Consider the following 24,935-nt stretch of genomic DNA (forward strand, 5'->3'; position numbering starts at 1 on the left):
TAACACTAAACAGTATGTTTAATTACAATATAATTTATAATACCCCCAGTTTTTACATCACAGATACTTGACAATGACATAATATTTGCAGAAAATGATTCATAAATGTTTTATACAATTTTACATTTTAAAAAGAGACAATGGACAATCTCTCACACCATACTAGTGTGCTGCGGCACAGTGGTTGAAAATCACTGCTCTAGGGTCATAGGGGCCTCACTTCCCACGGTGTGTCTTGGGCAAGTACAGCCTGGCGGTGCCCAATGTATTCACATTTTTAAGACTTTGGAAAATTTGATTTAAGACATTTCAATGTCAATTAAAGACTTATTTTTAAAATCATGACCTCAACGCCTTCTAAGACTTTACAAGGATCCGCGAAAATATCAGGACCAGAACATAAACAGGACCCAATTGCGTTACGTTTCTTAAAAGTTTTATTAAAGGCGTTCGCTAGGCGCGGGAAGCAAGTCGCTCTCGTACTCGGATTGTGATCCGAATACAAAAGTGGATCTTCCGTAGCGAGCGATGGCGGTGTCAAGGACGGAAAAACAGGTCGATAGCCGGCACAGGAGAGCAAAAACATGGTCGGGGTCAGAAACTGGTCATAAGCCGGGACGGGAGAGCAGACGTGGTCAGGATCAAAAACGGTTCGTAACCGGAGACAGACGGGGTCAAAAACGGGACAGGTGGGAGTCAGGGTCGAAAAAGGCTTGCCTAGTATACACTGAGGTTTGCAGACGGACTGACCCAGGGGACTGACAGGACTGAATTCAAATAGTGACAGGGAGCCAATCAGAACCCGCGGCAGTTGGCGCCAAAAGAGCGTGCACAGCTGAGTCACATCAGTAATCATGACAGAAAACCCTGTGTTGTTGTTTTTTCCAAAAATATGATTTAGAAAGCAGATCAAATAAACCACTGTGTGGTGCTTGTTGCAGTGTTTATTTGGCATTCGTCATACAGCTGTAATTACAACACTTCAAGTTTGAAAAAACAAACATACATAAACAAAAGACACACTTGCAATCTTTTGATTCTTTTAATAACCTCGCCGTACATAAAAAGTCCAAACATAAGTCCAGGAATACACACAAAAAAAAAACTAAGGAACTGTAGAGCTAACCTTCACGGATGACTTGACTGGAAGAAGCACGATCCAGATCACTTTTTAGGATAAAAGCCCAAAATATAAACGAAGCCCCGTTTGCGTTCTCGGTTCTAAAATAATTCTCGTAACGAGAAAGCGCCGCAAATTCCAAGCGTGAGGTAAGTCCTGTAGCCTTCTATCGCCCACACAGGTGAGCAAAGTGACATTTTGGTTTTCAAAAATCCACTTTTTCCAATTCCTCCTCACCAAAGTACAACAGCGCTCAGTCTTGAGTGATAACGTGGGTTTTTAGAGAGGTAATTTTTGGATGTAAACACACACGAAACACAATGAGGAACTAACAGAACAAAACGAGGAGATATTAAAAAGAATTACACGCGCGAAAGAATGAAACTTAGAAGTGCGCAAAAAACATGCAAAGAGAAATCAAAAGTAGGAATCGTATTTACACCCGCAAAAAATCCGAAACTTGAAACCTCAGTGTTTGTTTATAAATATCCAGAGATTCATATCAGATGGGTGTGGTTTTCGATAACTAACATCGTATTGTAAAGAAAACCGTCATCGAAACTGGAGTATAATTATAGTCAGGGTTGGGTAGGGTTACTTTAACTGGATTACTTTCAATGACTTTTGGATTACTCCAATACCAAATATGCTAATAAAGGACAAAAGAAACTAAATATGAATAAAATGACTAAATTTTGTGCAGGCTTGGGGAATAACGGAATACATGGAACGGCAAAAATGATGTCGGCAAGCTGTTTGGATTTATTTTCAGTTTGTTTCTGTTGCATTTCATGTTCGTTTTGCCGGAGATCTAAAAGATCAAAGCCAGGAGAGAAAGCTTACCACGTGTTGTGAGTCATCATTTTATTCAGATTTAGTTTCTTTTGTCTTTTATTAGCATATTTGGTATTGGAGCAATCCAAAAGTAATTGAAAGTAATCAAGTTAAAGTAACCCTACCCAACCCTGATTATAGTGCATTAGCTTGTTAATGTTGTTAGCTTCCCTTATAATTTTTGTCTTTGGTTTTAAATCAGACTATGTTACTTGCTTCATCCTAGCGAACGCTAAGCTAAATAAAACAATCAGGGCTGGCTCATAAGCTAGCAATCTCCATTTTATTCGTTGCTAACTCGGCTTGACACGAATAATTGTGTTGCGTTAGCAAGCCGATTAGTTCGAGTCTTGTGTTTGTTTTATGCCGTTCCACTTTTAGCTTTAGTCAACAAGTTACTCATTTTAAGCCGTACGATGAACTTCCACAACAATGTAAATGTTAAATTTCCACCTATTCGCTCAAACATTGAGGTTAGCATCATTTTGTTCATTCAGACTTAATCGCTAACAGGCTTGTTTTGGTCTTCACTTCCGGTATCAGTGTCCAGGAATCATGGGGAACGTAGTCCTGCTAGCCAAAGCTGCGGATAGTGATGCTAACTGAGTAACTCATGAATCCAGGGTTCAAGATAGCAAGCTTCATAAAATGTGTTGCTAATTTGCCTTGACACCAACAACAGTGATGTATAGCTACCGAAATAATCCCAATTTCAAGCCTTGTGTTTGTTTGTACTGTTCCACTTTTTGAGTTAGCTAATAATATTGATTAATGTGTACAATTATACAATAAACTGAAAACAAAAATTCAACGCTGAGTTGCCATCGATTCACTTTAGCATTGGGGTTAGCATTCGTTTTTCCATTGGCTTTTAATCACTAGCAGACTTTTTTTTTTGCTCATTATGTCCGGGTTCTGTATCTTGGAATCATGGGAAATGTAGTCCTGCTAGTATAAACCAGCGGAAAACAGTCATACCCAAAGCTAGCTGGGTTATTCTTTAAAACAGTAAAGTGTTAGCTGGCCAAATATGACCAATTTGAATGCTTTGGTTTGTTTTGTGCCCTCCCACTTTTTGCTTTCGCTAATGATTTGTATAATAAACTGAAAAAATAAATATAAATGTTAAATTGACTCTTATTAAATTGAACTCTTTCAGGTTAGCATTCACTTTTTATTCTTATTTAACCACCGGCAGGTATGTTTTGGTCATTACTTCCAGGTTCAGTGTCTAAGAATCATGGGAAATGTAGTCCTGCTGGCCTAATGCTGCAGACAACAGTCAGAAACGATGTTAGCAGAGTTTTTCTTCAAAAGTCCAGCGTCCAAGCTAGTAAGCCTCCTATTTGTTGCTAAATTGGCTCGACACAACAACAGTGATGTGTTAGCGAGCTAAATAGTCCCCGTTCTAAGATTTGTGTATGTTTTGTGCCATTTTCCTTTTTGGTTAAGTAAAAAATTTAATGTGAAATAGATTCCGAATCAACTTTAAAATTCAGGTAAGTATTTTCCTTTCATCTACATTTAATCGCTAGCAAGTTTGTTTTTGTTCATTTGGTTTCCTGTTTTCATGTCTAATAATCATGGGAAATGTTGTCCTGCTAGCTTAAAGCTTCAGGGCGTGTGGTTTGAAAACAAAAAAATTGCATAGCTAGCTTGTCTTAATTTTCAACCTGGATAATATTAAGCATTAGCTAAGTGCTAAAATAAAATGGTTATAGTTTTGAATGAATATGTGATGGGTATTTTATCCCTGACCAAATATTAACATCGGATTGTTCGATTAGCATAGCATTAGCCAAAGCTAACAGATACTTGATTTCAACCATTTCCGCAGAACTTTTTAAGCTAATTGCTACAATGATATTTTCTTCTCGACAGAAAGTGACCCAGACGTGCAGTCCAAATATTTAAAAAACGAAAAGTTGAATGCTGAAGATGCTTGTACCAGCCCTAATAGTCTCCCTAGTCAGAAGGCGGTTTCCGGTGAGGAAAATTTACACAGTTTTTTTGTAGTTTTTCTTTCATGTTAAATATCAGATGAAAGCATCCTGATGTAAAATGAGGTATCGGTCTCTTGAAATCGCTGGGAAATATAGCAAACCAATAACCAGCAAACGTCCAAGCAGATTAGAAGAATCTATTTTTCTTTTTGTGCGTCGATCCGAGGATGAACTTTGGTGACTTTTCCTTGGTTTTACTTCATTTTTCTTCCCACCCAAAATTTGTCCAAGTCTCCCATTGGCGAATCCCAGAATGCGTCTGTCTGAGTGTCATGTTCTCAGGGCGGACTCTCAGGTATCACATGGGAACGTAGGGCCAGCTGATGGAGCTTCCGGAGAGCTGCATGTCTCGGATGAGCGTCTCGATGGGCGTCTTCCCCACCAGGCGCATGAAAAAGAGTTGGGAGATGAGGCTGGCGGGGACGGCACGGAGAGCCGGGAGTCGGAGGAGAAGTCGTCCGAAGCGCTGAGGTTGGTTCGGGTACTGCATCCTCTCGTACTCTGTGAGCGCCACTTGAGCCTTCTCCTGCAGGGACTCCACGTGAACCGCGTCTGTTAGACCGCAAGCGTCTGATGGAGGGACAGAAGAGAAACTTAATAAGGAGATGCTCAAATTTTAGGATGAAGGTATGATAAGTGGTTGGCACGCAACACCATTTCCACTCCTCAATCGTATGATCTACACGCCTGTTCATATATCTATTGTATAATTCAGCTGCCCGTTCGGCCATCCATCTATCAATATAATGGTACCTCCACTTACGAATGTCTCTACATACTATTGGGATTTAATATCAAAATGTACCGTTTTACCAAATTGTTCGAATTAGTTATCTGACTCCATTAACCAAACACGTCCTACATTCATCCAACAATTATGCACGCTCGTTTTTTGAGAGAGAAATGACCAGGAAGGCCGACATTTCGACACGGGGGCGGATGTTTATTATTCCTAACAGCAGAACTAAGTGTACCAACAGGAGACGGCCCCCACCCAAGTTGCACAGGATCATTTATACATTTCAACAAACAAAGCCTATTTGCTATGTGTCTGCAGCCAACTTAAGCTTTCTCTTATTGGTTAACTTCTCCCCTCAAGATGGCGTCTCAGCTCCTCCCATGGGCGTGCCAAGCAGTTGTTTGCGCTCAACAATCCCACACCACAGCGCCTTGATGTCTGGTTCATTCTGTGTCAGCAAATCCACGAATACCGTTATCAAAAATGTCCTAGACACATCATCTTCCACACAGCCTGCCCTGACCTTTTATGGTACATTAAACTAAAGCACAGTCAGTGAATATCTTTATTGCATTAAACTGAATAAAACTGAATACATAACGTAACTTGTAGTCAATCGTATAAAATCCTTTAATACAAAGGTTTCAGGTTATGAAGTACCTCAAGGAAAATATTGCCTATAGCTATGAAGATTGCTTGTTACAGTACGCTTCTATTAGCCGCTCCCAGAGTTTCCCGTAAGTGAACAGACTGGCTATCCAGTGTGTATTTGTGCTCCCAGCATACCCTCCATGTCACCGTCACAGTTCAGAGACGACAAGAAGGAGGGGTTCCGGCAAGATAGCGGGGAGAAAGACATTTTAGCAAAAGTCTGGAAATTTCTGGAAAGGAATAATCTGGAAAAAGTGTTTAGTCGCGCTAAATCTGCCTCGTGCATTTCCCATCGATTGTCAAAAGCCGACAAAAGCGGACGTCATTGGATCAGTTTTTCAATAAACGCGAGGGAAAAACGTAAATAGAAATTGTAATTATTTCCTTTAAACTTCAGGGTTTTTTTTTACATTATGTGCCTCTCGTCGTTTGTTTATTGTGCGGTAATCTAAATTTAATATGTATTTGTTTCATGTTCTGATGCTCTTTTATGATTTATTTAAAAAATATCATGGTTTACTTTTGTGGGGCTTGGAACGGATTAGCACATTTACATTTAAAATGCGTCTCTACTTACAAAGTCTTAAGGCTAAGAAGCTACTCCCAGAACAAATTAAATATGCAAACAAAGGTACCACTGTAATATAATCTCCCAGCCCGTTCATCCATTCATCATATCATCTACTCACTCGTTCATCCAACCAATCCTTCTATACTTTCAACCATCTATTGTCTCTTCACGCCTGTTTATCTATCCATTGTATGATTTAGCCACCCTTTCATCAAATATACTCACGAAATATTCGATCCCTCCATTGTGTCATCTACCCAGGCATTCATTTATTCATCCATCATTAGTCTACCCACTCGTTTAGACATTTGTCATATGATCTAGAGACTCGTTCATCCATCCATCGTCTAATCTAGTCACCCGTACATCTATCCAGTGTATGATCTAGTGACTCATTCGTCCATCCATCCATTGTCTAATATACCTGCCCATTCATCCAGCCATCCATTTATCATATGATATACCTGCCCGTTCATCCAACCATCCATCTATTCATCCCATCTAGCCACCATCCATCCATCGTATGATCTACCCACCCACCTGTACATCCATCCATTCAACCAACCAAGCATCCATCGTATGATCTACCCATATGTTCGGATATCAGTCAATCCATCCATCTCTCCATCCGTCTAATCTACACACTAGTTCATCCAATCGTCCATCAGTCCTTCTATCCCTCCATTGTGTAATCTACTCGCCCTTTCATTCATTCAGCCGTCCTTGCATCCATCTCTTCATCCTTCCATCTATCTGTCTAATCTACACACTAGTTCATCCAATTGTCCATCCATCCATCGTATAATCTATCCGCCCTTTCATCCATACAGCCGTCCGTCCATCCATCCTTTCATCCGTCTATTGTACACACTAGTTCATCCAATTGTCCATCCATCCATCCATCCATCTATCCATCGTATAATCTATCCGCCCTTTCATCCATACAGCCGTCCGTGCATCGATCCTTTCATCCGTCTAATGTACGTACTAGTTCATCCAATTGTCCATCTATCCATCCATCCATCGTATAATCTATCCGCCCTTTCATCCATACAGCCGTCCGTCCATCCATCCTTTCATCCGTCTATTGTACACACTAGTTCATCCAATTGTCCATCCATCCATCCATCCATCTATCCATCGTATAATCTATCCGCCCTTTCATCCATACAGCCGTCCGTCCATCGATCCTTTCATCCGTCTAATGTACGTACTAGTTCATCCAATTGTCCATCTATCCATCTATCCATCATATAATCTATCCGCCCTTTCATCCATACAGCCGTCCGTCCATCCATCCTTTCATCCGTCTAATGTACCCGCCAGTTCATCTAGCTATCTAATGAATAATCTACCCACCTGCCTGTCCATCCATCCATCCATCCATCCAGCCATCCACAGTAATAAAGGAATATGGAAGTTTGAATTTGGGTTTTGTCTGTTGGACTCTGTGTTTTGTGCAAAAGTTTTGTGGATTAAATCACGTGGGGCAGCTCTCAGGCAGTGGGAGGTGACCAGCTGTTTGGGGGCCGAGGCGGAGTCGACGCGCCATTTTTCCGGGAACGGGAGACCAATGGGAGCCAACCAAGTGGCGGAGGAGATGCTTTGCTGAGCAACTCGGAAGAAGGAGAAGAGTCGTTTATTTGGAAGAAGAAGCGTGCAAAGATGTTGTGATTTGTGTGTTAGAAATAAATCCACTCGTGAGTGAAATGCCGGCTTCTGAGAACTTTCTATGCAGAAAAGAGCGCGCAAATTGTTTGGATGAGTGGTGATTGGGAAAAGTCACAAATTGGAGTCAGATGATTAATTGAAGTGTGTTGATTTAACAAGAAATTCCAACAATATCTATCGTTTGACCTACCCATACGTTCAGCCATTTGTCAATAAATCCATCATGAATGTCCATCCATCCATCAATCCATCCACACTTACTGTACATCCATCCGTCTAATTTACCCAACAGTTCATCCATCCGTTGTATAATCATGAATGTTCATCAATCCATCCACCAGTTCATCCATCCATCTAATCTACCCAGCAGTTCATCCATCTATGTATCCATTCATCCATTCAACCCGCCCACCCATTCATCCATCCATCCATCATCTTTTGTCAGGGCTGTCACCTGGCGAGAAGAGGGCGATGGCCTTGAGGCAGCTGTACTCGGCCGAGTCCACCTGCAGCCGGGTCAGCTTGTCCACTTGGTCCTGGAACACCCTGACCTGGTCCATGAAGGAGACCACGCGTTCCGCCGACATGGGCGAGGAGTGGAAGCCGGCGGCGGCCAGCAAGGGCGCCATGTGGAGCGGCAAGGCCGACTGGGCCGCGTTAAGGATGAACAGCTCGCTCCAGCTCAGCCTCAACAACGCCACCTAGGGTTGTGTTAAGGTAGAAATCAGAAAAGTTTCCCTGTTTATTTTTATATTTAAAAAAATAGCATGAAATTACCCTTCTACTATGATTTTCTTTTTTAATTATACGACAATGTAACCTGTTTATTTTCACCGTAATATAAGACGTATATCAAAAGATATTTTAGAATTTTTAGTATGATTTTGTTTTTGAATCCAATGATATTCCAATTCATACTTAAAACTCAGGTACACTTTCTGCTGATGGGTTAAGTGTTTTAATTTTTTTTATGTATCTCATTACTGCGTCTCTTCTACATTCAATATAAATTAGTTTTTTTTTTCTTAATAAAATAATAAAAGTCCTACTTGTGTATTGTAAGGGATGGCAGATTTCTTTCTTGTAATGTTGGTAGAAAATAATTTCCGAAAACACTATCTAAAATTTTCTACATTAGATTATTTAGTAATTTGTATGGATAATATACGAAATTTAAAATAAAAACATAAAGCAATGCAACTTAAAATAAAAATAGCATTTTTATTTCTGCTAATGGTTAAGAAATCATTTTTGGGTGTGTCATTTTTCTGTTAATGATGGTTGCTCCTAAAAATATATATATACTTTATAAACAGTGCATGATTTGTAAATATATTTAAAGATGCAAATTTGATACTTTAGTTAAAAAAAACTAACCTAAAGAAATGGGTTACGTTGACCTGTTTACAAACAAAACAAAACTACAGCTAAATAATAAATATGAATAAAGTGGCCTTTGTATTTATTAGCATTCTGGGCGTGGCCGGAAAAGTTTGGATACGGGAAAAAAAACAGAGGGTGTGTTCCCACTCTTAAGTCTCATTTGAGTAAAATTAATAAACCATCTTAAACCAAAACCAGTCTAAGAAAATCCCTGCAAAAAATGCCGAAATAAAATAAAATTCTAGTGTCCTGGTTGTTGTTTTCACTTTATTTAAGCCTGTTCCAGATTGCAGCACATTCGACCCTAATCCAGTTGACATCAGGCAAAAGACAGACTAGTTGCCACTCAATCACAAAGCAGTTTTCTCATCCCATGTATTGATTTTCAATCCAATACTGCTTGTCCTCATTAGGGAAGACTATCCCAGCCTACTTGTTGAAGAGGAGTGGCCCTGGTGGCTTTGCTGAATGTAAATAACCATGCATGCATGATGAATATTGGGCCCATAGTTATCCGACTGATGAGGGGGAATATATAATGTCAGTTATCGGCGAGGTACAAAAAAAGGGGTTCGGCAAATAAGTCAACCACTGATTGTGCAAGATCACCTACTTGAAAAGCTTAGAGAGGCCTGAAACTGTCAACATGGGTAAACCTCAACCACAAGAGACAGAATGTGGTTGGTAAACTAGGAAATGACATTGTTTGGTTTTTAAAGAATTTATTTCGGAAATTAGTGTAGAAAATAGATATTTGGCCACCTCCAAGCATTATAATTCAAAGGAATCCAAATTTCCGTACAACTTCTGTGACGCAGTTGTGAATTTTTTATCTCAAATACATTGGAAAGGTCCATTAAAAAATATACATTAAAATAATATTTTCATGTTCATGACTTATTTAGCTTTTTGTTCTTAAATATTGTAAGAATTATTTATGTGAAATAAAGAAATAAATACTTTAAATGGGGAAAAATAAACCGCCATTTTCTATATAGGATAACCATGTTTATTCTAATAGTTTTTGTAATTATAGTATTACAAAAACAATCATCTAGGTAACAAAAAATACTTAAAAAATAGCTAAATCTATCTGATAGTTTTAAAAAGTAATGAAAATACCGTCAAATAAGAAATAAATTCGATCAAAGTGAGTATAATTATCAGCCAAATCAGATCATTTGGCTTGTTTTAGGTACTGTTATTTGTATTATTTTATTACGAATGCAAGTTTAAAACAATACGTTAATATTTACAAGGAGCTAAGTTATCTGCAGTGCTAGATATTCTACTAAATTTACTCAAAAAAAACTAAAAACTGAAAAATATTGCAGCATAAGAAATAAGAAATAAAACTATCTTAAAAACCATTGAAAAAGTAATAAAATGCCCTAAAAAATACTTAAAATGAAGATTTTTTTACTAGTTATTTTCAGCACTACTTCAAGTAAAATACTTTAAAAAATGTGTGTCATGAGACCTATAGCTGTATTTTGTAGTGCAACCGAAAACGAGCACAAGAATACAAACTGCGGAGTCTCCGTCTACCTTTCATTTTTCCCTCCAGCCTTCTTTTCTGAGGTTTTCGGGTAGCTTTGGCAGCAAGATACGGACAATTATGTCAGCTCCCTTTAGGTGAGGCTCATGTTATGTAAAATAAATGCTTATTTCTACCTACGGGTATTTTTTTAAACATTGCACGTTGATATGATAGATAGTTTATGTATTTTTTTAAGCATTAATATGTTTTTTTTACCACTATGGGGCTCTATATACAAACTGTCCCTTTAAAATAAACACTATAATGAAAGGGTGCGGGAAAAAAACAGAACTTGTTGATAGTTTCACAAACCTGATCCGACACTGGCAGTTCAGGAAAGTAAGGGATGTTTCTGGCCCATTCCACGGTGCTGAAGAGAAGCCGGGCGGCGAGTTCACAGATGTTATCGATGCCCATAGAATTATCCGGACCGGCTTGCTGGTTATACTGGTGGCTGTAGCGGCTGCTGGGATACGGCTCGGCTCTCAGAAGCTGCGAGATGAGCTCGGAAACCGGCTGGCCGCCGCTCCCTCCGTTGTTGTTGTTGTTGCTGTAGAATTCTCCCCCTCCCAGGCCGCCGGTGCCCCCTATGGGTGTGAGGGTGGGGCTGAGGCTAGGCTGCGGTGGAATGCGGCCGCGTTGAACTGCTGTAGTTTGGTTGGGGGAGCAAAGGGGGATGGGCAACACAGGAGAAGGGGGGAGAATATGAAATGGGTGGGGGAGGATTTAGGAAAGAGAAGAAAAGAGGGGAAAAATTAAAACTGGGTTCAACGGGCGGTGTATGTCAGATTACAGTCGGGAGGGGTTGAGACGGTTCGCTGGCGTTTTCCCTGAGATGCAAATAAGACCTCATCAATCGGAGTACTGTAACCCTTCCTTTATTGTGGTACCCAAACCTCTCACAGTATGCGAAAATCGGAAAAAAAGACTCCATATTTTTAACTTGGGCCCTGCCAGCCTCTGCTCACAGCAATAGTCAAGCAGGGATAACTAATGGCGGCCACACGGGTGCTGTTCTAAGTTAGGCGGAAAGAACAGAAAATAAAGAGCCCCCTGCTTGGCACAAATTTGCTGTCTCGGCACCTTCTCTCAGTAATAGAAGACTGGAGATAATGGATCACAACCTCAACCGTGCATATCATTCTAGGCCGGCCAGAACGATACTGCCAGTCCCTACTCACAGCAATAGTTGAACGGGAATAATGAATTACTGCCGTACAGGTGCTGTTCATTTTAGGCAGAAAGAACGGGGAGAGAAAAAGAGCCGCATGCATAAAGCTAATTTGCTCCCAGGGGCCCCGCTTTCAGCAAAAGTCGACTGGGGATAGTGGATCACAGCCAAAACAATGCAGTTTACTTTGGGCGGGATACAATGGAAAGCTTGAGCCGAACAAACCAAAATAAAAATGAGCTGCCCCTTGAAAAAAAGTGTTTTCTGCCAGCCCCCCAATTGCAGCAATCGTCGACTGGGAATAATGCATTGCACTACACAGGTGCTGTTTAGTCATACGAAAAAAGCGGTCATGCATGACATAAATTTGATGTCAGAAATCTGCTCTCAACCCCTGCCTTCAGAAATACTCCATTGTGGATAATGGATTGCAGTCAAATCAGAGCAGTTCAATTTAGGCAGGCCACAACAACACAATTCAGCAAACCAAACCAAAAAATGCATTCTACCAACACCTGCTCTCAGCAATAGTTGACCGAAGATAATGGAATCGCAGCCACAACCGTGCATCTCATCAATGGTTTGCGGCTGCATGAAGTGCTGTTTATTTAAGGCAGAAAAAAAACTCAGCCTACGCACTCAGCAATAGTCGACTGGAGATGGGCGGCCAAACATTACAGTTCATTAAAGGTGGCATGATTTGGTGGCCTGAACCGAAAAAAAATGGCTTTTGAGTTTTCCTTTCCCGCATGTAAGCTTTAGAGCAGGGAATGGAGTAATAATAATCTGTAGTTTGCAATATTATGTGATCTGTGCAGTCCTTTGAGATTCCTTGTTATTTAGGCCTATACAAATAAACATAACTTGACTCTGCCCGGCCCCTGTTCTCAGCAACAGTCGACTGGAGATAATGGACTGCAGACACAACTGTGCATTTTATTTTAGGCGGGGCAGAATGGCACACATCTGGATTAAAGTGCCTTTTGCTGGTACCCACTTGCAGCAATATGGGATTTTGGATAACGGATTGTGGCTGCACAGGTGCTGTTCGTTTTAGACAGAAGGAGCAGAGAAAATAAACGATAGTCGACCAGGGGATAATGGTTTGCGACCACACAGTGCAGTTCATTTAAGACAGACTACAATGGAACACTCTGCAGCCCTAACCGGAAAAAAAATCGCACAGGCAGAGAAGCTTGCATTTTTGTGAAATATTTAAAACAATTTTGAAGCGGTTATGAAGCAAAAAGTGGCTAGGGATTACAGCAGTGTTCTCGTTTGCCCGCGTCCCCGCGTCCTAGACGCATCATTTTTGCTGGGGACGCATTGTGTCAAATCAACGTGCGTCCCCGGGACGCAACTTTTTTGACACCAAATTGTCATTATTACCCGATTACTTTTTTTTTTTTTTTTACAAAGATTTACCGCATTCCAAACTTTTCGTCAGGCAGATTCGCCATTGTTGTTTTGGTCTCGCGCCGATCTCGGCAAACGAGATCTCGTTGCTTCATCATTGTTTTGGTGGTTGTCGAGTGAAAGAAAAGTATGCCTCCGTAAAAAACAGTTGGTATTAGGTGCAAATCAACAAAAAATTGGTAATTTCTTCAGTAAGTCGAAAAATAATACAGAAAGTGATAACAACGGCAATAATTCCGGCACGAAAAAACGGCGGAGAAATTCTTCAGAAGACTGTGATGGCAAGGAAAACACGTGTTTTGAAGCGAACGATTCGACGAAAGATAAACAAAAGAATACTCCTAGCAAGAAAAAGACTTTTCTGCCAAAATGGACTCATTTATATTCCTGGTTACGCTATGAGGAGGATGATAATGGAGGCTACATGTTCTGTGATGCGTGCACCCAGCGTGACAAAAAAACTGGATTGCATGAATCATTTGGCAATATGAACTTTCAGAAAAGCACATTGGATCGGCACAACGGCAATGAAAACCACAAATTAGCTATGGAAATTCCGTTGCTGCAGGAAGAGAGAGGCAAGTATGAACGGATACGACATCAAAAAGAACACTTGGCCATGCTTTCACTGCTAAAGATAGTTAAGTGGATGGCAGTATTTTCAGTATTTTGTATAAAGTACAATATTATGAAGTGAAAAATTGCAATTGGACCTTGAGAAGGCATTACAACTGTGGCTGGACTGCAAACCACGAAGAATATATGAACTGAAAAATCTGAAGTGATTAAAACTGCATGAATATATAGACTAGTATTTCAGCAATATTATTGTGTATAATGTACAATATTTTTCTGAACTAAAAAATCTGAAGTGATAACTGCTTTGTATTACCAATTAACTGTGATGATTAAAACTGAATCAATATATAGATTTATATTGTATATTTGTCACCGATTTACAATTTCAACCCCGATAACACTAAATTTTGGGGACCCATGGAACTCTGTTGGGACCCATAGATTTTTGAGCATGCGAGTCCCCGGGACCCATCCCTTTTCACAGGTAAGATGAACACTGTTACAGTATTCTCCTTTCTTCGCTGCTAGATAAAGGTTATCAAGAAAATTATATTACACCCGCAAAGCACAAAAGCTCAATCGCTATCAGGCTCAAAGAAGTGCCGCTCTGTGGCCGCCCATGAACCTTGACCTGCCGGTAGACGCACCCAGGGAAAGGACATTTCTCCACAGGGAGCAATTCTGTGTCCCATTATCTTGTTTTATGATGTTTTCTATTCTGTGGAAGGTAAACCACACACAACATGTGGTTCACTCTGAGATCTGATTTTCTGTACTGTCCTGGGGAGGGTTATTTGTAGGGACACTGTTTTTTTTCTACTAATACCCATAACCGATAAAATCTTGCTTTTGGTGACCAATTTCTATAACATTATTTTTTTTCAAATGCATGCTATACTTAGAAAAAAAACCTCAATCATAAATTCACACGTAAAATAAATTAGTTTTATTTAGTCTTACAACAACTCTAAAAAGTTGCCTGCCCAGCCATAAAGTTCCTGCCCAATTTTCCCAACTTGAAACACAATAAGACGACTCATCGCTAAAAAACTTGTTGTTGCAAAGTATTAAGGACTGATAATCAGAATATATAACAGAACAACACTTTAAAATTAAGTTTATCATTTATCTACAAATAACATTCATTGCATGGATATGACATCGCTGTTTTCCATCTGCCATCAGTATGTACCTGCATTTACTCATCTTCATTCATGCAATGTTTACGTTGCGTCATCTGCTTTAATGTACGTTTACGTTTTGTAGCGTCATCAATTGTGTTAGCTTCTTTTGAATCTTTCTTCTGGGGCTGAGGTTTTGGCTTGATTCTGTGTGCGTCTACTTTGTAAAATTATATTTAAATGCACAACCTTATAAGGCTCGGGAAAGTCCGGAAGGACTAAGTTATTCGATGCGGGCTTCTGATTGGCTGCAGAGTATGCAAATTGCAAATGAACCGAAATTCCGAAATTTCCAAGCCGAACGAAGATTTTGAAATCGGAATAAAGCGGACGTTTGATTTGAAAATGTTTTTAAAGAATACAAACGAAAGATTTTTTCATTTCTTTCTTGAAAAAGATGTCGGCCACCCGGGCAGAGACGTTGTGTAAGACTTACGCCCGACGTAAAAGATGCACGCCCCGGGCGTCCGGGCAGACGTTATTTCAGACACTGATACATGTATGGATAAAGAAGTGGTATTTTCACCAGGAGGCAGAAATTAAAACTGAAAATTTCCAGGGGAATTAGTAATAGTAATAATAATAATAATAATAATTGGAGTCTTCTTTTAGCAAACCAGTTTGCGTGTATGGTTCGATTTTGTGCTATACCGCATAATGATCAGTGTTCTCGTTTGCCCGTGTCCCTGCGTCCTAGACGCATCATCTTTGCTGGGGACACATAGTCTCAAATCAACGTGCGTCCCCGGGAAGCAACTTTTTTGACACAAAATTGTCATTATTACTCGATGACATTTTTGTAAAACAAAGATTTACCGCACTCCAAACTTTTCGTCAGGCAGATCCGGCAGATGTTGTTTTGGTCTCGCGGTTCGAGTTTTCGTCTGCGGCCCGATCTCGAGTTGTGTGGTGAAAAGTCCGTCTCTTTTTAGAGAAGCGGCCTTTTCGGCTCAACTCATTCAAGAGAGCCGGCTCTCAAACGGCTCACTTGCTTTAATGCATTATATTACGAATTATGATGTTGTATAAAGAAGTTAAGAAAAAAAGGAAGTATAAAAAGAGAAAATGAAAAAGACAGGTTTGTGGTTATCCCTTAAATCGGTATATTACCAACAATAATTTGATGCGGAAAATGAATTAATAATTTGATGATTAAAACTGAATGAATATATAGATTTTTATTATATATTTGTCACCGATTTACAATTTCAACCTCGATAACACTTAATTTTGGGGAGCCATAGATCTCTGTTGGGACCCATCGATTTTTGAGCATGCCAGTCCCCGGGACCCATCATTTTTCACAGGTAAAATGAACACTGAATGATATCCCAAGATGTGGGAAATTGCACATGCGCACGAGCAATACTGCATATAAATGAACGAGTGATCAGAAAAATGAAAAGAATAACCTTACTTGGATTTCTGTGTGTGTTTAGATGGCTTAACATAACAGGAATACTGGCAATAGTCCATTTCCAATCGGATTATTGTCTGTATGCAAACATAACCAGTGTCTCGAGTGTCACCACATGAGTGAATTCCAGTGTTGGAGGGTATGTTGAGCAATGTTCCCTGTAATTTTCCTTACGGGTCTGAGCGTTCACGCAAAGTCGGTGAGCAACGCTTGAAACAACAGTGAGCAACAGCAATCCCAAGTGTGGCAACTAATCCATTATCAAACATGTCCGTTACATTTTGCTGAGTTTCCGGCAATGCAGAATTATTTTTCTCTTTTGAATGGATTGACTCATGTACGATTGCAAAGGTTGCAGGGCCTACAAATGTCATTTGTTTTTACAATTCTTACACAAGATATCCATTTCTTTTTATTTCCTGATATATTTTGTCGCATAATATTAACATTTTGGGGGGCTTATTTAGTAAGATACAGAACTGTACTTAATCACATTTTTTAGTGGAAGTACAATGTTGGCAACAAGATTCACTTGATATAATTGGAAATTATTTGAATGCAACAAACTTTTTCTTCTTTTTTCCGTGTTTTTTTCCTACTTTTTTTTAAAAAAATTCCTTTAAAAAAAATCTAATTGTGTTTTTTTCCGAGCTGTTACTTTTTTCTTTTTGTTCTCTATTTACTTTTTTCCTACATTTCTTTCTTTTCTTTTTTTCTGGCTTTTTTTCAAAATGTTTCCCTCTTTTTTTCTCAGCTTTTCACTACTTTTTCATTTTGGTATTTTTTTCTTTTTTGTTCCATTCCCCCCTTCCTTTAAGTCATTTTGTGCATAATTTTACATAATATTTGGTCATATAGGGTCTAAAGAAGCAAAAACAACCTGAAGAGCCGTTTAGGACCTGAAAGAGCCGGTTCCTTTTAGTGAGCCGAGCCGAAGAAGCCGGTTCTCGACAAACTCTACTAACTTTACTCAACTTCGTTCTACTTCGACTCGACTTCAAAACACCGCATTTAGGACACAACGTCGGGGGAACCCGTGTATTTTTACCTTCATGCACTGTAACTTTGACTTAAGTCGCTTCTTAATTAGTAATTTTGAGCCCTCATTTTTGTGCGCAGGCTAGATTTTCTTGTGCGCTGAGAATGTGTGAGCAGTGCGCAATTGCGCACGCGCGCAGCTTAGAGGGAACACTGATGTTGAGCCTCAAGCACTGGCTTAAGGCTACCAAACTTTGTCGTTTTAGCAAAAGGTTCATCCGAGTAGATGGGCGCCAAGACACACCGCAGGAAATGCTGCAATCCACTATTGCACGAGTGGAAACATGTAGGGGTTACCTGTACTTTCGCTACAGTGACTAAAAACAGGAGTGAATCCAGACCTGCGTTCCAATTTTGAATGTAGAGAACATATAAAGCGATGAAAAAAAGTAAAAAAAAGAGTTACCTTCTTTGCGCATGCCCACTCGGAAACACTTTTTGAGGCGGCAGTATTGGCATTGGTTGCGGTGGTGCTGGTCAATCTGACATTCTCTATTAGACCTGCAAACATAAAATAGTCATTGGTGAGGCTTCTGACGGATAAAATTTTGTTTGAAATTCAAAAATGCATCCAGGTGATTATTAAAGGTGGGGTGCGTAGTTTGCGGTGTCATTAAAAGGTTTAAAATTACATATTTTCTTTATTAAGTATGTTAACAATGCCTAAATGAGTTCAAAGAGCCTTTATGAAAAAATCTGCTTTTATCTTACTTTTGTAATCGGTGTTCCGGCTACAGAGCGTATTAGGCTGGAGAATAGGGGGAAGGGAGAGTGATTTCACGCGTGTGCTTGCAGTTTTCTTTTATTTTAGGGTGAAAATGGTGAGAGTAAGAAAAGGACCGTTTCAAATACAGTAACAATACAATAAAGAGTTTGTCTAAGCACAACAAGCAGCTTAACAGAGGCTGCAATTTTGATTTCAGCCAGAAGATGGCGTCACCAAGTACAATATTTTGAAGTTAGGTACACCAAATATGTGATTGAATTAATAGTTGAATATTCTGAGATTACTAAATTTCTTTTTACACCTCTATTTCAGATTCAAATTCAACTGTTTTTTTAGAAGGTAACAGTCGCAAGTAGCTCAGGAGGTAGAGCGCTCGTCTTGGGATCAAGGGATCCCAGTTCGAATCCCGGCTCGTCCTTGTTACATGTCGAAGTGTCCTTGGGTAAGACACTGAGCCCCTAATACCCCCAATAAGCAGGTTAGCGCCTTACATGGCTGCAATGCCGCTATTGGGAAATGTGGAGCACATTGTAAAGCGCTTTGGGAAGTCATTGACTTGAAAAGCGCTATATAAATGCAGATCATTTCATTTCATTATTTCGTAAAAGTAGTGAGTACTTGTGAATGCTGCCAATACTTTTCACACTTAAGGGAAACAAAACATACCAAAACAAAACAATTAAATTGGGGAAATATAATCTGCATAAAATGGAAAGGGGGCAGCAAGGCGGCGCAGTGGTTAGTGCGTGTGCAGCACAGTTCTGAGGTCATGAGATCAAACCTCCTGTTTGGAGTTTGCATGTTCTCCCTGTGCTTGCGTGTGTTTCCTCTGGGCACTCCGGTTTTTCTCCCACGTTCCAAAAACATGTATGTCAGGTTAATTGGCTAGTCCAAATTTTCCCTAGATGTGAATGAGTGAGCGAATGGTTGTCTGTCTCTTGGTGCCATGCGATTGGCTGGCAACAAGTTCAGGGTGTCCCCTGCCCGAAGATAGCTGCGATGGGCTCCAGCACCCCCGTGACCCTACTGAGGATAAGCGTTGCAGATAATCGATGGATGGATGAAAATGGAAAGGTGTTTTACTACAACTTAATCGTATTTGGATTGCTTAATCACTAGGGTCCAGGGGCACCATTTCCTGTGGTGTGTCTTGGGCAAGTACAGCCTGGTGGTGCTCATCCCTCTCATATAGAACAAAACTTGCTAGTCACAGCATTGATTACCAAATATGGAATATTATTACAGTACCAGCAGTAGTATTATGTTTAAACGCTGCAAAAATTGATAATTGAAATTACCCCTTTGGCAGGAAATTTTTACGTTACTTCTCTAGCGAGATCATTGATTATTCAATATGAAAAATAAGATAAAGGAACAATCAAAATAGGAAAACAACCGTAATTATAGAAATTCTCTAAATGTTCTGCTAATGGGGAAAATGTAGTTTGTTTTTGTAGTACTTAGAGTACTTTTACTCCATTTTGTAATTTGTTTTCATTTTGATTGAAGATAATGCTTATTTGGTCATTTCTGCTCCTTTTGCTTGCTAGCAACGGTTTGCCTAACAAGCTAACATATTTCACTCCAAATATGTTTTTATTACTTTGCAAAACAACATAAAATATTTATAAACCCTTTGCATGTGACGTCACATTGCCTTCTATTGAAGAAAGAGAGCCATGACGGACGGCAAGAGGCGCATGAGTGCATGGGAGTTGAATCGTCAAATCGAAACAAATACATATAACCACTAAATAAATATATAAAACTACCACTTTTTACCGTAATGATTTACAAACCTCTAAGCCCGATTTGGAATTTGATCCTTTTTGATGACGACGGAAATGTTTATCGGTCAAACAGAGGGACTGGTGTTGTTCAGAGGCACAACCCTGGCAGCCATTAAATACTCCAGGATTTGCAGAAAACAATTTTTACAAAGTTCCGAGCAATCTTATCTTAAGTAGGTATGAGTCACGTTAAAAACACTCAATATAATAAGTAAGCCAGTGCTAACTAGCTATGTCAGTAGCTTAACATTGCCATTTCGTACTATGTAACAAGCTGCTTTTATTGTGATTACCAGGGATTCAAAACAGTATTCTTCCGAACATCACATGTATTAAAAAAGTTATGTGCTTTACCATAAAGCTTATTACGCAGAAATCCACTGACAAAATATCAACGAACAAAACCGGAGACGAACCTCGGGAGATAAAATGTCAAAGTAAGTGTTTTCAACGTGTTCAAAGGGGATTTCTATTCAAGGTCCAAATGCCCTGTCCTTTACTGCTCTATTACATTCCCCAAAAATGTAGATAGAAAGTAACAGAAGGACGTTTCATGCAGGGGGTGCATTTGTCAGCAAAACAAAGCACAGCAACGCATACCAGCTATGAAGAGCTAATAAGTATCCAGACTTTTATAGAGTTTTATATAAGAACTGTAGTTTGGGGTTACTCCCTTTACGATAGAGTGGTACAGATCATGTGGACTGAAGACTGGACGATTTGCTTGGATGTGTGAATATGTCAGAATGAAGGCTGTATGGCTGGGTAGATAGCTATCCCCAGTTTCTCTAAATAACCCCTTTTCTGCTTTTCGACAAGCTGAGCCGCACTATTTTGGCTTAACTAATCATTGCTAATTGTGTTGAATAGTATAGCTGTTTTTGTTGTTGTCTACCGCTTACTGGCCTCATCTATTGTTTACTAGGGTTTGCTACCGTCCGTCATGGTGTCGACACGTGGTTAGGTCACGTGTGTGCAAAGGGTCAATAAGGAGTTTTTTTGTAACATGTTGATCTAAATATTGTGCTTATTTACAAATGTGGGAGGAAACATGTTTGACATATTTTCACCTGCTATGAAAAAATATCGTTATGCTAACGTGATTTCGCTCGTTGGCCGACAACAGGACTACAATGATGTCGGCAGATAGCCAGGTAGCACACAAACTAAGGAGTCACTTTTAAAAAGTCTAGATTTTAAGATAGATGGTCTTATTTACTTATGTAGGGCACGATGTATTCAACACATTTTCGCCTATATAGAGAAAAACACAATTATTTTAAACGTGAGTTGGCTGAACTGACAATAGAACTACAAAGATGTCGGCATTTTGTTGCAACGGTTTGTATTGATTAACAAAGCTACACAAAAACACTTATAAGAAGTTATTACACCCAAGGTCGATGTGCTTATTTAGTTAAGTAGGACGTGGCGTATTTTCACCTAAACACAATAATACAGTGAAAAGACGGATGTGATTTCACAAGTTAGCTTAACTGACAACAGAACTACAAAATGTCGACAGCACACATTTCCCATCATGCCCCCTCACTTACCTGCACGTGTAGCTCAGGTTACGTCGGACACTTCTCTTGAAAAAGCTTTTACAGCCCTCGCAGGTGAACACGCCATAATGTTTCCCACTCGACTTGTCCCCGCACACCACGCAGTCCAACACGCAGGCTTTGTCGTCCTCTCCGGCCTCCATGTCGCTTCCTCCCGCTTGTGGGGAGCCGTCCTCATCCTCCCGCTTTAGGTAGCCCTTTTCCCCGAGGCCGTTGGTCCCGCCATTGGGATCTCCCCAGCCCCCACTCACCATGGCCATCGCTTGGATACCGAAACCACCGAGGAAGGGCAGGCCACGGCCACTAGTCGTCAAGGTAACATGAATATCCGCTTAGGACGACAGAAAACGTCAATGTTTTTCTTTTTAGGGCCGTAATGAGAAAAGGGGGACCGGAGGAGGGAGGTTGTTTAGTAGGAAAAAACAAGAGCAGCCTCCTCCTACTGCACTATGACCTGGAAACAGTGAGTGGCGTAACTTTTCAATTTTTAGCTTCCAAACGTCAGCGTGTTCTCCTTTTCACCCTGTAGGCTTATTCCAACCGCGGGGACTCAAGCCAGAGTCTTCTTCATGAACATGTGGCTGGGAAGAAATGAGAAACCTATTTTAACTACATGAGGTGGTAAATACAAAGCAGAGACACAAACATGGCCGAAATAAGGCTTGAGTGCCACACACACAAATATTTAACCTTAAATCCCCTCTTCCCTGCCCCCTCTATATGAATCATTCAATGCTTACCTTCAAATCCTCCCCTAGATATTTCCGTCCTCTATCCCGAAAGCAAGTGCAGATTTCCTACCCTGCTGTAATCCTCTAAGCGGCACCATCATGACCCACAAAGTGGAGCCATTCCACGTCATTTGCTCCTCTGGTGGTGGGCTTTTCTTCAAGGGGAAAAAACGTGTCTGGACTGTCAAGTCGACCTCCAGAAGACACACTGGCCGCAAGGAAGCGCTGTCCTTGTGCTTTCCTTTCCCTTCTCTGCAGAAGCCTTCGCCGTGCTCGGAGGTTCTCGAACCTTTTGTTGGTGCTTGGCCACCAAGAACTAATGACGTGCAGCCTGGCTGCTGCTTTTCATCTATGTGTGTGCGTGCCTTCCCCTGTGGCAAGTGGTGGGGGAGGAAAGCATGGGTGCGCTTACTCTCCCTGTCTCGTCCACACGTCCGGTTTGCATTCGGGAGAAAATCCGAGGCGACGTACAACTCTGATCGTCTTGTCTACGTTTGCATTTTGCTCCCTGCTCCTCTTGCTTTAGGTCTCTGTGTGTGTGTTTCTCTTGCCTATTTGCGATAAAGCAAGTGAGAGAGGCACAGGGAGGGAGGTGGAGTGTGTGCAGAGGGGGAAGGGTAGGTCTATATATGTGTGTGTGTGTGTTCTGAGGGATTTGACACTACTATTCAAGCCCAGTGGTTGCCATGGTGTTGCTTGCCTTATATGGCCATTGGAGTCAAAGAGCAAAAAGAGTGGGCTGCAGTGGGGCAGCACACACAGGAAGAATGTGAAGGATCTCTGCTGGGATGCAAAGAGCATGACCCCAAGGCCATACACAAGAAAACATTCAATAACCAGATATCTCCCTGCTGCAAATTACAGACACGCTGACCTTTTCTCTCACAGAAAGCTTTTCACTGTCAGCCTAATGGTCAAAATATGAACTTTGTTTGTCAATGTCATGTAAATTCCCCAGCCTGTCTGGACACCTCATTGCCCCGTGAATTAAATTGGTTTTATGGTCATTGCTCACCATGCAGGGGCTTAGCAGAGGAGCATGCAGCGAAAGGTCAAAAAGACTCTGCGCCCTCGCCGCGGTAGAAAGCCGGAGGTCAAACGCAGATAAAGAAGAGGAGTGCACCCGGAACAACCGTGGATAAGAGATAAGTAATGAATCTCCTTGTAAATGTGTGCGTGCAGAGGGGGGGTGCCGTCACGGGTATAGACACATGAAAGCATTGGGGAAGATGGATGATGTGAAACCTGTGGGGCTATCTACATGATGTGAATAAAGGTTTTAAAGTCATCCCGTCCCCCTCTCTCAACACGCAAGCATACACATTCCCAAAGCAAAACCAAGCGTACCCCCTGGAGACCACAATGTGTCTCACACAAGCATTGTCCCCGTCTTTGTGTGGCTAATAGGTCATCAGAGGGTTGTGTTGGGGGAGGAGAGTGTTTGTTAATGTAAATGGGAGTCCCCTTAATGAGGCCACTGTTTGCCTGCTTGTCACTTCTGGTTTGGGGTAGCCATGATCAAGCCTGCCTCTAGGGGGCGGTTTGGTGCTCATGTGGATGATACAAATGTATTTTATGAAACCCAGGAAGAAGTTCATTTTCAGAAGTATAGTATATCTTTGCAGAATAAAAAGAAGAAAATGCCCCCGTTGTGCTTCAAATACTGCATACCCTAGGTTAATGAGATGTTTTTTTTCAGCCTCTTGTTAGGGCATTTTCCCCACCATACGACATCGACAGTTTGTTTTGCTCCCCCAAAAACATACAGAAGTCAAACTGCGGCATTTGTAAAAATGACCAAGTGCCTCATTCATCTAAGATGCTAGTCTGCTATTGGTCAACGTTATAAGATTCTCGTCTGTCATTGGTTTACGTCATGGCATTGTGAAGATGCAGATATGCCATTAGGTGAACTCCCTCCCACAATGCCTTTACCTTTTGTAGGTCAGAATATTGTTTGCTTGGTAAATACTTTGAGTTGGTGCTATAGAATACTGTATATTTTTGTATTGTATTATTTAGCTACAAGTCCAAAGACTTTCAGTGATGCTAAAGAAATAAACTAAAACATGATAATCATGAAAATGAAGCTTGAGATAAAAAAATGAAGTAGAAGAACATGCCTACTCTGTGCGGGGAGGCTGCAGTAGCTAGATTTGAACTCTGGACCTCCATGCCGCCATAACATTGCAATGTGAATTGATCTTGGGTTGTGGCGGGGAGAGCCCTACATCCTATGCCACTAGGGATACTTGATAAATCATAATTTTCAATCTATTTGGAAGGTCAATAAACGTCCTTATCCATATGTTTATATAATATGGTTTATTTCTATTAAACACAAACAAACCATTCTATGCACTTAACTACAAGAGATACTTGATAAATCAGAGTTCAAAAAAATTGAAATGTCAATACATTTTCTTATCCAAATGTGGAATATTTATAAAAGATGGTTAATTTCTATTAGTCAAATCATGTTTATTTGTATAGCCCTTAATGCACAGATTATTGCAAACCACAGACTATTATGACACCATCACCTGATCTACAACCTACATGAAGGCAAATAATACACAGATATTGTCAACATAAAATATAGGTTATTCATATGCTATAGAAAAGCAGTGCGTTTTAAGCTTAGATTTCAACATTCCCACTGAGGTTGCAGATCGAATCTCAGGCGGAAGAGCTTTCCAAAACACCGGGCCTGGAATGGAGAACGCTCTTGTACAGGCAGATCTCTTCTTGGCTCTTGGGATCACTAAGAGACCAGCATTTTCACTTTTTTTTCCCCAAACAAAATTA

General features: G+C 40.5%; 1 protein-coding gene and 1 long non-coding RNA gene across 4 annotated transcripts; one reads left to right on the forward strand and one right to left on the reverse strand.

Annotated features, from left to right (window-relative positions):
• Positions 1 to 3,745: 3,745 nt before the first annotated feature.
• On the reverse strand, positions 3,746 to 22,681 carry nr2f6a (nuclear receptor subfamily 2, group F, member 6a). Of its 2 annotated transcripts, none has more exons than XM_088348819.1 (6): positions 22,137 to 22,681; positions 21,388 to 21,977; positions 17,721 to 17,815; positions 10,825 to 11,156; positions 8,044 to 8,290; positions 3,746 to 4,527 (listed from the first exon to the last, which is right to left on the reverse strand). In XM_088348819.1, exons 2-6 carry the CDS (start codon positions 21,654 to 21,656, stop codon positions 4,256 to 4,258), a joined length of 1,215 nt encoding a protein of 404 aa, XP_088204945.1. In that variant the 5' UTR covers positions 21,657 to 21,977; positions 22,137 to 22,681; the 3' UTR covers positions 3,746 to 4,255. The 2 variants fall into 2 exon arrangements, with proteins under 2 accessions (XP_088204945.1, XP_088204937.1); XM_088348811.1 differs by having other exon boundaries at positions 10,825 to 11,159; positions 22,137 to 22,680.
• LOC148376592 (uncharacterized) lies at positions 21,387 to 24,622 on the forward strand. 2 transcript variants are annotated; one of them, XR_015852170.1, is made up of 4 exons: positions 21,387 to 21,711; positions 21,766 to 21,859; positions 21,926 to 22,017; positions 23,150 to 24,622. It is a non-coding gene; the product is annotated as an uncharacterized LOC148376592 (long non-coding RNA). The 2 variants fall into 2 exon arrangements; XR_015852169.1 differs by having other exon boundaries at positions 21,926 to 22,014.
• The last annotated feature ends 313 nt before the right edge of the window (positions 24,623 to 24,935 follow it).

Source organism: Urocampus carinirostris, chromosome 1, assembly GCF_059441175.1.
Source record: "Urocampus carinirostris isolate Australia breed hairy pipefish chromosome 1, RoL_Ucar_1.0, whole genome shotgun sequence".
Taxonomy (NCBI): Eukaryota; Metazoa; Chordata; class Actinopteri; order Syngnathiformes; family Syngnathidae; genus Urocampus; species Urocampus carinirostris.